The 11,923-nt window shown below is 47.0% G+C and overlaps 1 protein-coding gene across 6 annotated transcripts in view; it reads left to right on the top strand.

Annotated features, from left to right (window-relative positions):
- Positions 1-697: 697 nt before the first annotated feature.
- Positions 698-11,923, top strand: part of TDRD12 (tudor domain containing 12) — a 71,116-nt gene continuing 59,890 nt past the window's right edge. For all 6 annotated transcript variants that reach the window (XR_008662628.1, XR_008662629.1, XM_055311985.1 and 3 more), the window contains exons 1-2: positions 698-737; positions 10,760-10,918. Coding sequence is in view for 4 of the 6 variants with exons in the window: in XM_055311985.1 (XP_055167960.1) it covers positions 714-737; positions 10,760-10,918 (183 nt within the window). In the remaining 2 variants the exon portion in view is untranslated. The remainder of the gene's footprint in view (positions 738-10,759; positions 10,919-11,923) is intronic.

Here is an 11,923-nt window from a genome sequence, read left to right as displayed (position 1 = left end):
GTTCAAGTGTCAGAGAGAGATTCCTGAGATGGTAATGACAGCCACCCCTCCCTGAGTGCTTCTTGGGTGCCCTTTATTTCACACGGAGTGACCCCATCTAATCGTCTCATTTTTTTTTTTTAGGTGAGAAAAACTGAGGCGTCCAGGTGTTCCAAATTTAGAGGACTCCTGGGTGCCCCAACAGCATCAACACGCGCGGGTTAGAGCCCCCGTCCAGGGGGGGCTGCGGTTTGGTGCCCGGAGTGGCCAGTGACAGTCTGGGGGAGCCCTGCCACCTAAGGGCCAGCTGGGAGGAAATCGGGGCCCAAGCAGGAGGTGGAGGGTGCGGGGGGGGGGGGGGGTGCGGGGCGTCCCCAGCTCCGCATTGGCGGCCTGCGCGCGCCTTCCTGACCCCTGAGGCCTCCAGGTGGGGGGGAGCCCGCGGGGGTCGGGGCGGCCACGTGACCCGGGCCCCGCCCCCGCCCCCGCCCCGCCCCGCGCGCCCCGCCCCGCCCCGCCCCGCCGCCCCCTGCGCAGGGAGGCCGGCGGTTGCCCCGGCGGTTGGCGGGCGGCCTTCTGGAAGGCTCGAGGCGTGCGCGGTGGCCGAGCCCGAGGGCGCGGACGGGCGGGCCTGCGGGGCCCCGACGGCGGGATCGGCCGGCACCGGCCTTCCGAGGGAGGGAGCGGCGGCCCGGAGGCCCGGAGGCCCGGAGGCCCGGCAGGGGCGCGGCAAGATGCTCGAGGTGCTGGTGCTGAAGGTGAGCAGGGGCCGCCCCGGGCTCCGGCCTCCGGCCTCCGGCCTCCCGGCTCCGGGCTCCGGGCTCCGGGCTCGCGGGTGGGCTGCCGCGTGCGCCCCGGGCCCCCGCCTGCGCTCCCTCGACGCGCCCTTCCGCCCCGGGGCGCCAGCGTACGGCCAGGGACACGGGGTGCAAAGGCAGTCGTGGCCCCGGGCCCCGAAACTCCTCCGGTGCTCCCCCGCTCCCCGGCCCCGGGACTTGGGGGCCGCCCGACGGCTCCTCTCCGGCGCGCGCACCTCGGCCGCGGGGCAACCACCGCTCCATGCGCGCCCGGCCCGGCCGCCCCCGGGAACCCCGCCCGCGCCGCCCCCCGCCTCTGGGGGCCCCTCCCCGCGCGTGCGCCCCGGCTCCGGTGATGCTCGGTACCGCCACCCCCCCCTCCGGGGATGCTCGACCCCGGGGCTCCGGTGATGCTCGTACCGCCACCCCCCCTCCGGGATGCTCGGCCCCCGGGCTCCGGTGATGCCCCCGGGGCTCCGGTGATGCTCGGTACGCCCCCCCCCCCGCCCCGCTCCGGTGATGCTCGGCCCCCGGGGCTCTGGTGATGCTCGGTACCGCCACCCCCTCCGGTGATGCTCGGCCCCCGGGGCTCTGGTGATGCTCGGTACCGCCCCCCCCTCCGGTGATGCCCGGCCCCCGGGGCTCCGGTGATGCTCGGTACCGCCCCCCCCTCCGGTGATGCCCGGCCCCTGGGGCTCCCGTGATGCTCGGTACCCAACCCCCGCCCCGCTCCGGTGATGCTCCGTCCCGGCCGGGTGGAGGGAGGTGGGACCTGCCCGCAGCTGCAGTTTCGTGTCTCAGGTAAGACGGTGTAGACTTACCTGCATCTCAGGTGAGATGGGGGGGGGGGGAGACTGAGGTATACTGTGTTCACAAGGTGAGTTGGAGGGAGGAGTTAATTTTTTTTTTTTTGAGGGAGGAGTTTAGATAGCAGAGAAAAGGGCTGGCTTTCAGTCCCTTGGAAAAGGAAATCCAAACCTTTTTTTTTTCTTTTTTTTTTTTTTAAATCATGTTGCTTTGGGCAGAGGAGAGGAACGTAGCAAATGATGGGATTTTGAAAGACCATCAACTTTCCCTCTCTTGTTTTAGGGCTTAGGTAGGTGATTTATATGAGGAGAGTTCACGAACATTTGAAGCATCTGATTCTCAAAGAGGATTCATTCCAAGACTTTTAGGGGTTTCAGATCCAATTAGCAGGCCCCTCTTCATCACCAGTCCTAAATAGGCATCTCCAGTTTCTCCTTTGGAAAGACACGGCTCTTCTAGGGTTACGGATCCTACCACGTGCAAAATCCCCTGGGACAGAGTTTTTGGCAAGGGGGGGGGATGTTGCTTTCTCCCTGCCTCAGACTGGGGAAGCGACCCCTGTCTTGGATCCTTTTCTCTACCCTGTACCCTGTCAGCTCTGGTCTGCCCACACCTCCAGTTCTTACCTGTTCACCCTCAGCAGAGTTCTGTGCAATATGGGAGTAGTTCGCATCATTAGAAATTACTTTTAAATTTTTAAAAGTTAACAGTTAATATTTGTTGTAAGAGATTTTAGAAATAAAAACATAACTAGCGTTGCAAGGCTGTTAGGGTGAATCTAGTGAAGAAAAAGGTGTTGATTAAAAATATGTATTAAAGCAGTGCAGGCAGCGTGCCACGGTCAGGAGTGCAGTGAGACGCAGGGGGAATGGTGTACGTGGGCCTGTTCTCCCAGCAGGGCTGCAGGAGAAAAGGATTAGCTGTGGCATCTTTGATAAGAAAGGTGATCGGACTGGAAAAGTCCCAGGGCCTTTGGGCTAACAGTCAAGCTGTGTTCCAGCCGACTATCTTTCTGGACAGCGAGGTGTGGACCCTTCAAGTGGACAGCTTGTGCCAGGAGGGGTGGCAGGAGCTAAGCAAACACAGGTGACACGGGTGAAATTCTGAAAGCTGCAGGCTGTGGTAAAACAGCTGTTCTTTGACTCACATGAACGATTTCAGTGCTGTCCATGGAATCCACAAACAGCATCTCAGGAGTGGTTTTCCTACCAAAGGAGGCTGCGTTGAGATTGAAAGTCCAAGGACCTCTCCTGTCAACATGACTATAAGTGGCCAAGGCTTGCTGTTTGGTTTGGAATTGTCACAGCATTTAATTTAATTTAATTTAATTTAATTTAATTTAATTTAATTTAATTTAATTTAATTTTTTATTTATTTTATTTTATTTTTTATTATTTATTTTATTTTATTTTATTTTATTTTATTTTATTATTTTATTTTATTTTATTTTTGTATGATAGTCACAGAGAGAGAGAGAGGCAGAGACACAGGCAGAGGGAGAAGCAGGCTCCATGCACCGGGAGCCCGACGTGGGATTCGATCCGGGGTCTCCAGGATCGCGCCCTGGGCCAAAGGCAGGTGCCAAACTGCTGCGCCACCCAGGGATTGATTCCCCTGTCATGGCATTTTAAAATTAACATCTTAATTTTTACAATCGACCTTGGCAAGTGTGTTCGACTAAAATATCTGGAGTTATTATGGAAATACCATACACTAAGGGGAATTGAACAGAAATTAAAGATGAGATGATGTTATAAATCACACTTGGACGCACATATTACTGAATATGGGGAATGAGATGCTCAAGACATAATTACTCAGGGAAGTGAAAGTAAAAGGAAATAACAAATAATGTAGGAAACAACATAGAAAAGGTAGATCAATCATTCCTGAGAAATAATAAAGAACACGTCTAATTCAATTAAACCCTATTAACGATGTGAAATATGTAGTTCTCTTGCCAGATAAATGATTCTGCTTTTGCTTGAATAAAATTTAAGTATTTGAGTTTGGATGTTAGGGATAAAGGAGAAGAAAGTGGACCAAAATTTTATATAGATGATATTTTTCTAATGGAAATACAACAGACACGCAAGGGGGGAAAATGTGTAAGGCTGGTGTTTACAATGTGGGCAGTGTTGCTTTCTAGACTTGGCTGGAAGCAGCCAGTGTCAGAGCTGGGGTGGCACCGTACCCTAGTGAGCCCATCCCCTCCCAGGAAAGCACGTGTTCCCCTGGCTGGTAAAACTGAACCCGGCCTACAGTTCTGAGGCTTTATAGGCTGGGTTTCTTTAAAGAAAAGAAAAAAGATAACTTCTGGAAACTTCAAAGGATCGGTGATGCCTTAAAAGTTTATTTAAGCATTTTTCTCCAACTTGATATTTTGAAGATTTTCAGATATAAAAACAAGTTACAAAAACCATATTGAGAAGAACCGTATGTTCTATACCCTAATTATTAATAATTGGTTGGTTTACGTATTTCTTTATAAATAGATATATAGAGAATTATTTGCTTTTTTGCTGAACCACTTGAGAATTAGTTGAGAACCCTAGGTCCTTACACATGTATATCCTGAGAAAAAAGACCTAACATCATCATTCTGTAATTATCCCACTTGAGAAATTTAACATTGATCCGATACCATGACACATAGTTTATGTTCAAATTTCTTCAGTTGTCCCAATAATATATTCTAGAGTTTGTTTTCTCTACTCCAGGATCCAGTAAAAAATTGTACGTTGTGTTTAGTTGTCATGGCTTCTTGGTCTCCTTTAATTTAGGTCAGTTCCCTGGCTTTTTTGTGTCACTGAAATTTATGAAGGACAAGGGAAGTCACTTAGCAAAATAGCACTCAATTCGGATTTGTCTGTTTCTTCATGTTTACGTTTAGGTTAGGCATTTTTAGTAAAAATACTGCATAGGCGATATCCCATCAGAGGACAAGCAGCCCTTTAAAAAATCATTCCTTGTGATTAAAAATAATTTAAAATGTAGCTTTTTATTAGGAATTATTCTGGACATACAAAGAAGTATAAAAGATACAATCACAAACACCTGGACATCTGCCACTTAGCCTTGTCCAATCTTTTGACATTTTGCCATGTTTGCTTCACATCTTTTTTTTTTTTAATGTTTATTTATTTATGACAGTCACAGAGAGAGAGAGAGAGAGGCAGAGACACAGGCAGAGGGAGAAGCAGGCTCCATGCACCGGGAGCCCGACGTGGGATTCGATCCCGGGTCTCCAGGATCGCGCCCTGGGCCAAAGGCAGGCGCCAAACCGCTGCGCCACCCAGGGATCCCTCTTTTTTTTTTTTTTTAAGATTGTATTTATTTTAGAGAGAGCAGGTTCACTGATGAGTGGGGAGAGGGGCAGAGGTAGAGCATCTCAAGCAGACTCCCCGCTCTGAGAGCAGAGCCTGTGGTGGGACTCGATTTCACCACCCTGAGGTCATGACCTGAGCCGAAACCAAGAGTCTGATGCTTAACTGACTGAGTCCCCCCTCCAAGGACCTTCTTTTTTTAGACTCATAAACTAGTTTTTAAATTGAGGTATGATTTACATATGGTAAAATTTATTCTTTTTCATGTAGAATTCTGTGACATTTTGAAAGATGCTTACAGTCCTGTAACCACCACCATAGTCCAAGCAGAGAGCAGTTCCATCACCCCTCCATGACCTTGTGTTCCTTCATGGCCCTTTCTTTGCCCCACTCTATGTCCTGTGCAACCATTGGTCTTTACCCTATTAGTTTTGCCTTTTCCAGGATGTTGTAAAAATGGAAACGTGCAGGTGGAATCATGGAGTAGGAGGTAGCCTTGGGAGCCGCCTGGGTGGCTCAATGGTTGAGCATCTGCCTTTGCCTTGGAGTGTGATCCTGGAGTCCTGGGATCGAGTCCCACATCGGGCTCCCTGCAGGGAGCCTGCTTCCTCCTCTACCTATGTTTCTTTCTCTCTCTCTGTTTTTCTCGTGAATAAATAAATTAAAAAAAAAAAGAGGTAGCCTTGGAATCTGGCTACTCTGAGCATTTACGTTTGAGACCTGCCTGAATGGTTGCATGAATCATAATGTCCTCCTTTTTACCCCTGGGTACTGGTCCACTGTGTGAATGTGCAGCAATTTGTAAAGTCACCAGCCGCAGGCCTTGTGAGTTGAGTTTATGTTTGAGATTATAAATAAAGCTCCTACAACTTGTTCATACAGGTTTTTGTGTGAACGTAAGGTCAGCCTCAAGGATAAACAGTAGCTTCTGTGTTAGCTGTCTAGTAAGTGGAACTGTACCGTTATGCGTTCCCATCTGCGGTGTGGGAGAGCTCCAGCTGCAGGGCCCCTGGCTGGCTCAGTCCCTGCATTCTTGATCTTGAGGTTGTGAGTTTGAACCCCATGCTGGGTGTAGAAATTACTTAAAATCTTAAAAAAAAATGGGGTAACTGGGTGACGGGCACTGAGGAGGGCACTTGGTGGGGTGAGCACTGGGTGTTACACTCTACTTTGGCGAATTGAACTTCAATAAAAACAAATGAAAAAAAAATCTAAAAAAAAAAAAAAAAAGCTCTAGTGGCTCTGCATTCTCACCAGCACATGAGATGGTCAGTTTTATAGATTTCAGCCATTCTGGTGATGTTTAGTTTACTGTATGGTGGTATCTCGCTGTGGTTTGAATGGCATTTTCTTTCTTTTTTAAAAAAAAAATATTTTATTTATTTATTAATGAGAGACACACAGAGAGAGAGAGGCAGAGACACAGGCAGAGGGAGAAGTAGGCTCCATGCAGGGAGCCTGATTTAGGACTCGATCCTGGGACCCCAGGATCACACCCTGGGCTGAAGGCAGCGCTAAACTGCTGAGCCATCCAGGCCACCCTGAATGTGCATTTTCTAATGGCAGATGATATGTTGATCATTTTTCCAGGTGCTTGTGTGGGACCCAGGAAATTTAACAAAAATCCCCTACCCCTGGACAAGCAGAGCAGGACTGATTCCATTTTGTGCTACACCTGCCACCTCCCCTATGACCCCCACATGACCTGCTTATGGCTTGAGGCGCTGCCCCACCCTAGTCCAGCCGCTGGGCACACCCTAATCGGAAATCTGCTCATAACAATGTAACCCTGCTTTGTGCCCCCCAAAACTGGGCGCCGATTCTGACCACAGTACTAGGCCAGCTCAAGTGGATCCTATAGGCTAAGGTGTAATTCAATCGGCCACCTGCGTGTGGACCGACATGACTGTGCAACTTTCTGAGTATCTCATGGGCCACTGGACCCGATAAAGCTGCTTTGCCTCTTAGTCTCAGGGTCCAAGTCCCTGCTCCGCTGTGTGGGGTGCACTTGGACCCAAGCTCGAGCTTATAAATAAACCTGGCATGTTTGCATTGGTGTCGGCTCCTCAGTGGTTTCTCGGATTTGCAATCTTGGGCACAACATTTGTTTGCCATTTTTCCATCTTTTCAGGTCAAGTGTCCATTTGCATCTGTCTGGTTCTCTAACTGGGTCATTTTCTTATTGAGTATTTAGAGTTTATGTACTGTGGATGAAGCTCTTTGTTGGATGTGATTGCAAATATTTTCTTCCAGTTTGCGACTTTTCTTTCTCTTGACAATGTGCTTTCCATTGAGCAGAAGTTTTGAATTCGGAGTAAGTCCAGTTTATCAATTTTTGCTTCTACAAATTATACCTTTGGTGTTCTAGCTAAAGTCTTAACCCACAGTCTCAAAGATTTCCCCCATGTATTCTTTTAGAAATTTTATGGTTTTGTGTTTTACATTTAGATACAGGATCCATCAGAGTTATTTTTTTTTTTTTTAAGATTTTTATTTGAGAGAGCACGAGCAGAGGGGAGTGGCACAAGGAGAAGGAGAAGCAGACTCCTGGCTGAGCAGGGAGCCTGACACAGGGCTCCATCCCAGTACCCAGGATCATGACCTGAACCAAAGGCAGACACTTAATTGACTGAGCCACCCTGGAGCCCCTATTTGAGTTAATTTTTGTAGCTGATGCAAAGAATGGATCAAAGCTCATTTTTGTGCATATGGATAATATTGTTCCAGTACCATTTGTTAAAAAAACTACCCTTTCTCCACCGAATTGCTTTTGTGTCTTTATTGAGAATCAGTTGACGATGTATGTGTGGGTCTGTTTCTGTGCTGTTGGTTTATGTGTCTGTGCTTTCTCCAGTATCACACTGTTCAGTCTTCCAACTGTGTTGTTCTTTTTCAGAATTATTTGAGCCATTCTAGTTCCTTGCCTTTCCAATGAGAATTTCACAGTGAGTTCATTGATTTCTCAATTCCTGCTGGAATTGAGTTGCATTTGTAGATCATTGTGGGGAAAATTAACATCTCAACAATCCATGAACACAGTATATTGGCATAAAGGTCTTCCTTGATCTGTTTGATCAGTTTGTGTACCTGTGAACACACACAAATCTTGCATATGTTTTGTTGGATTCAGTCCTGAGTAAGCCTGTTTTTTAGTGCTGTTGAAAATGGTACTATTTTTTAAATTTAAATTTCCAGTTTTCATTGCTAAATATAGATGTGCAGTTGAATATATGACTTTGTACCCGGGAACCTTGTTAGAGCCGCTTACTAGTTCTAATATATTTTTTATAGATTCCTTAGGGTTTTCCATTGAGATAACTGTGGATAGAGACACTTTTCTTTCTTCATTTCTAGTCTTGCTGACCTTTTCTTTATCTTGTGATACCCACTAGGGCCTCCAGTACGATGTTGAATAGGAGTAGTGAGCACGCCACTACTAAAATTTTGTTTTGTTTGTTTTACTTTGGTAGTTCTGGAATTTTCTAAAGTTTTTTTTTTTTTTTTAAATTCTCCTCTTAAGTAATGAACTCACTCACTATAACTGTCTTATCCTTAAGTTGTTCCAATGTATTTCTAACAGTTGCTCTGAAGTCCTTGCCTGTTCATGTCAACTTCTGGGCAGCCTGGGGTTCCCTTGTACTGGCTGCTTTGGTCGTTGGCCACATATCCCATTTTCATCTCTTTATGTGTCTAGTAACTGCCACTCTGGATGTTGCAGGTATGGTCAAGAGTGTTGACTTGCACTTCAGTCACTTGCTCTGTCGCTCTGTCCACCCTCCGGGAGGCCCGGTTCATACTCTTCAAGCCGCCCTTGGCTTTTGCCCTTGGGGGTAGAGCACATTTTCTTTGCCCAGCAGCGTGGTCTTGAATTCTCAGGCTTGGCACGTCGGGTTTCTGCGGAGAGCCCTCGATGCTGGCTGAGCCTCCTTAACTTGGCAGGACTCCTGCTGCAAACTCTTTCCCAGTAATGGTGCCAGAGACCAACAAAGGCAGACACCAGTGAAAGGCTTAGCTGCAGGCAGTAGGGGCGGGAGCTGGGGCAGGACAGAGGTGGCCGAGCATTTTGGGGGGAGACTGAGGAAGAGGAAAGGAGGGGCTCTGCTAGCCAAGGAAGGAGGCCTCTGCTCCTGCCTCACTGGTGGTTACAGGTCCCAGCCAAGGCTGGCAGGTCCTTGAGACTTAATCCTGGGTACTGGAAGATGCACACCCGACTCAAAGGGACAGGGAGGATTGGCACCTGTAAGCCCTTGTGAGGAGGTGCTCACAGGAAGGGAGCCTGAGGGTCGGTCAGGAGCTGCCCAGGACGGGCAGCTCCCATCAGCCGTGAGCCTCCCCACGCAGGCATCTTAGAGGGGCCAGGGTGCAGAGGGGTGGGGACGGGACGTGCTGGGAGAGAGGTGGCACTTCTCACGGGCAGCACTAACACTCTGTAGTGTTTCTGTCCACCTCCTGGTGATTACTTTGCCCCAGGCTGCTGGGGCCTCCCCTGTGCCATGCAGGCTTGCCAGGGACTTGGCTCTCCCCATTGCGGCTCTTTCAGAACTTCTCCCCTAAACTTAAAGCTGCTTTTGTAGTCCCCAGACTCCCTTCTCTGGTTCCTCAAGTCACACACACTGTGGCTTTCTGGTGGAGTTACAGCCCTTCCTCCTCTACCAGGAGAAGTATCCTCCTGGCAAAGCGTCCAGTCCCTGTGGTTCTCTTTAGAGCCTTAATAGTTGTTTTGTATTTTTTCCTCTGTTTATCATAGTTACTTGCAGGTGGGTGAGTCCATGCAGAGGAAAAGGACTCTGTGACCTGGAATCAGCATGGTCCACTATTCCTTTTTTTCCAGCTATTTATTATTAAAAAAATACTCAAATATTTAGAAAAATAGAATACTAAAGTGAACACCTGTATCCCTGCCACCAGGTACCTAGGATCCAAAGTCTTGGGATGTCATTGCTTTTAGGCCCTTTCAGTAGGCAGAGTTAGGAAATAAATACACTTGGAAAGTCACGAATTCCTATTGATGCTTTCAAGTCAAATTTAACTTTTTATTTTACATCTGTGTCTTCTAACAATGAAAATCTTGGTTTCTAATGACACTGATCTACAAGGTGCATTCAAAGAAGTCTTTCATCCTTGTCCCTTCTATTCCTGGCTTCCTGTTGGCAATGACTTGTGTTTGTTTTGGTTTATCTGCCGTCATTTTTTTTAATATGAGCAGAATATATGTGTATTCATATTTCCTTCTCTCTTATAAAAGACATAGCATATTACAAAAATGGAACTTTGCTTTTGTATTTTGTTATGAATATTTAATTAATTTGCAAAAGAGCACAAACCGGGGCAGTGGCAGGCAGAGGGAAAGAGAGAAGCAGGCTCCCTGATGAGCAGGACTCAATCCCAGTACCCCAGGGTCATGACCTGAGCTGAAGGCAGATGCTTAACCCCCTGAGCCACCCAGGCACCCTGTTAACGGATATTTAAAAAATACAAGAGATGGAGGGCATTGAGGTCTGCTTTTTAAGTCACAGCACATAGTTAAAAATTACTGACATGTTGGTTATGTGTTTTTAAAAAAATTTTTTTACAAGTTCTAGAATTTTATCTTTGCATCTTTTACCTTTTTTCCAGCTTAATTGAAATGTAATTGGCATAAAACTTAGGAGTTTAAGGTGTACAGTGTGATGATTTGGTCTATATCAGAGGTCTTTTATCTTTTACCTTTGGTCTGTTTAGGACAGAGATACTCCTCTAGAATTTGTTAAATCACTTAAGTTAGTAACAGTTATCCATGCCTCTAAGGTTTATTATTTTATGGTTCTGCTTTTAAACCATGCATTGTTTTGTCTTTTAAAAATTTTACAGATTGAAGATCCAGGATGCTTCTGGGTTATTATAAAAGGATGTAGTCCCTTTTTAGATCATGAAGTTGATTATCAAAAACTGAATAGTGCCATGAATGACTTCTATAATAGCATGTGCCAAGATATAGAAACAAAACCGTTAATGTTGGAAGAAGGGCAGGTATGTATCTGAATGTACTTTAAAGCACTGTGTCTTTCACCGCTACTTAAAATGCACACTCTTTTGGCAATAAAAGCTTGTATAGTATTTTAATTATTTATAAGCGTTGCCTTGTGCGAGATTCAGGCTGGTTTTGGGAAGCAGAGATTATACAAGATTCATGTGGGGCAGCAGGAGGTGGAGTGTCCTCCAAGTTCAAGCATCCGGGCTGGGAACCAGAGGGTTATTCTAGAGCTATCACAGGTGTGGGGGCCTCAGCCAAGAGGGCTTGAGGGTTTTCAGGCTAGGGCCAGTACCTCCCTTGTGCTGCCTGAGACTTTGGCCAACTCATGCTTGTTTATTTTCCTTCTTGCATCATCGCCCTTTCTTCCTTTCTAGCAACCTTTGCTCCCGGGCCCATTGTCTGATTCTCTGCCCATCAGTCACTTTTCAGAAGAGTTTGAGTTTTTCTACTGGAAAGAGGTTTATAATTTTTAAGCTATGAGAAAAATGAGAAATTACTTGAATTCGGTCCCCCTTTTAAGAAAATCATCATTAATAACATTTCTTATTCTTTTCCATACCATTAACTTGTTGGCCAAAGTCATGAGCAGCAAAAAGGAGGCTTCGCTGGTGCAGTACGGTTCATACTGGAAAGGTAGAAGCATTGCTTGAGTGTTTCCCTTACTGACATAGAGGTTCGTGCCCAGCTGTCTACACGGGTGTCCAGGGGTCTGTGTTGTTTTTCTCTCTTCCTCTTTATTTTTTAATAAATATTTTGTTTATTTATGAGAGAGACACAGAGAGAGGCAGAGACACAGGCAGAGGGAGAAGCAGGCTCCCTGTGGGGAACCTGATGCGGGACTCGATCCCAGGACCCCAGGATCACGCCCTGAGCCAAAGGCAGATGTTCAACCACTGAGCCACCCAGGCGTCCCTCTTCCTCTTCATTTTTATTTTTTATTTTTTATTTTTTTTTAAATTTTTATTTATTTATGATAGTCACAGAGAGAGAGAGAGAGAGAG

Source organism: Nyctereutes procyonoides, unplaced genomic scaffold, assembly GCF_905146905.1.
Source record: "Nyctereutes procyonoides isolate TBG_1078 unplaced genomic scaffold, NYPRO_anot_genome, whole genome shotgun sequence".
Taxonomy (NCBI): domain Eukaryota; kingdom Metazoa; phylum Chordata; class Mammalia; order Carnivora; family Canidae; genus Nyctereutes; species Nyctereutes procyonoides.
Note: the sequence above shows the minus strand (reverse complement) of the source record. Positions and strands in the feature narration are given on the sequence as shown.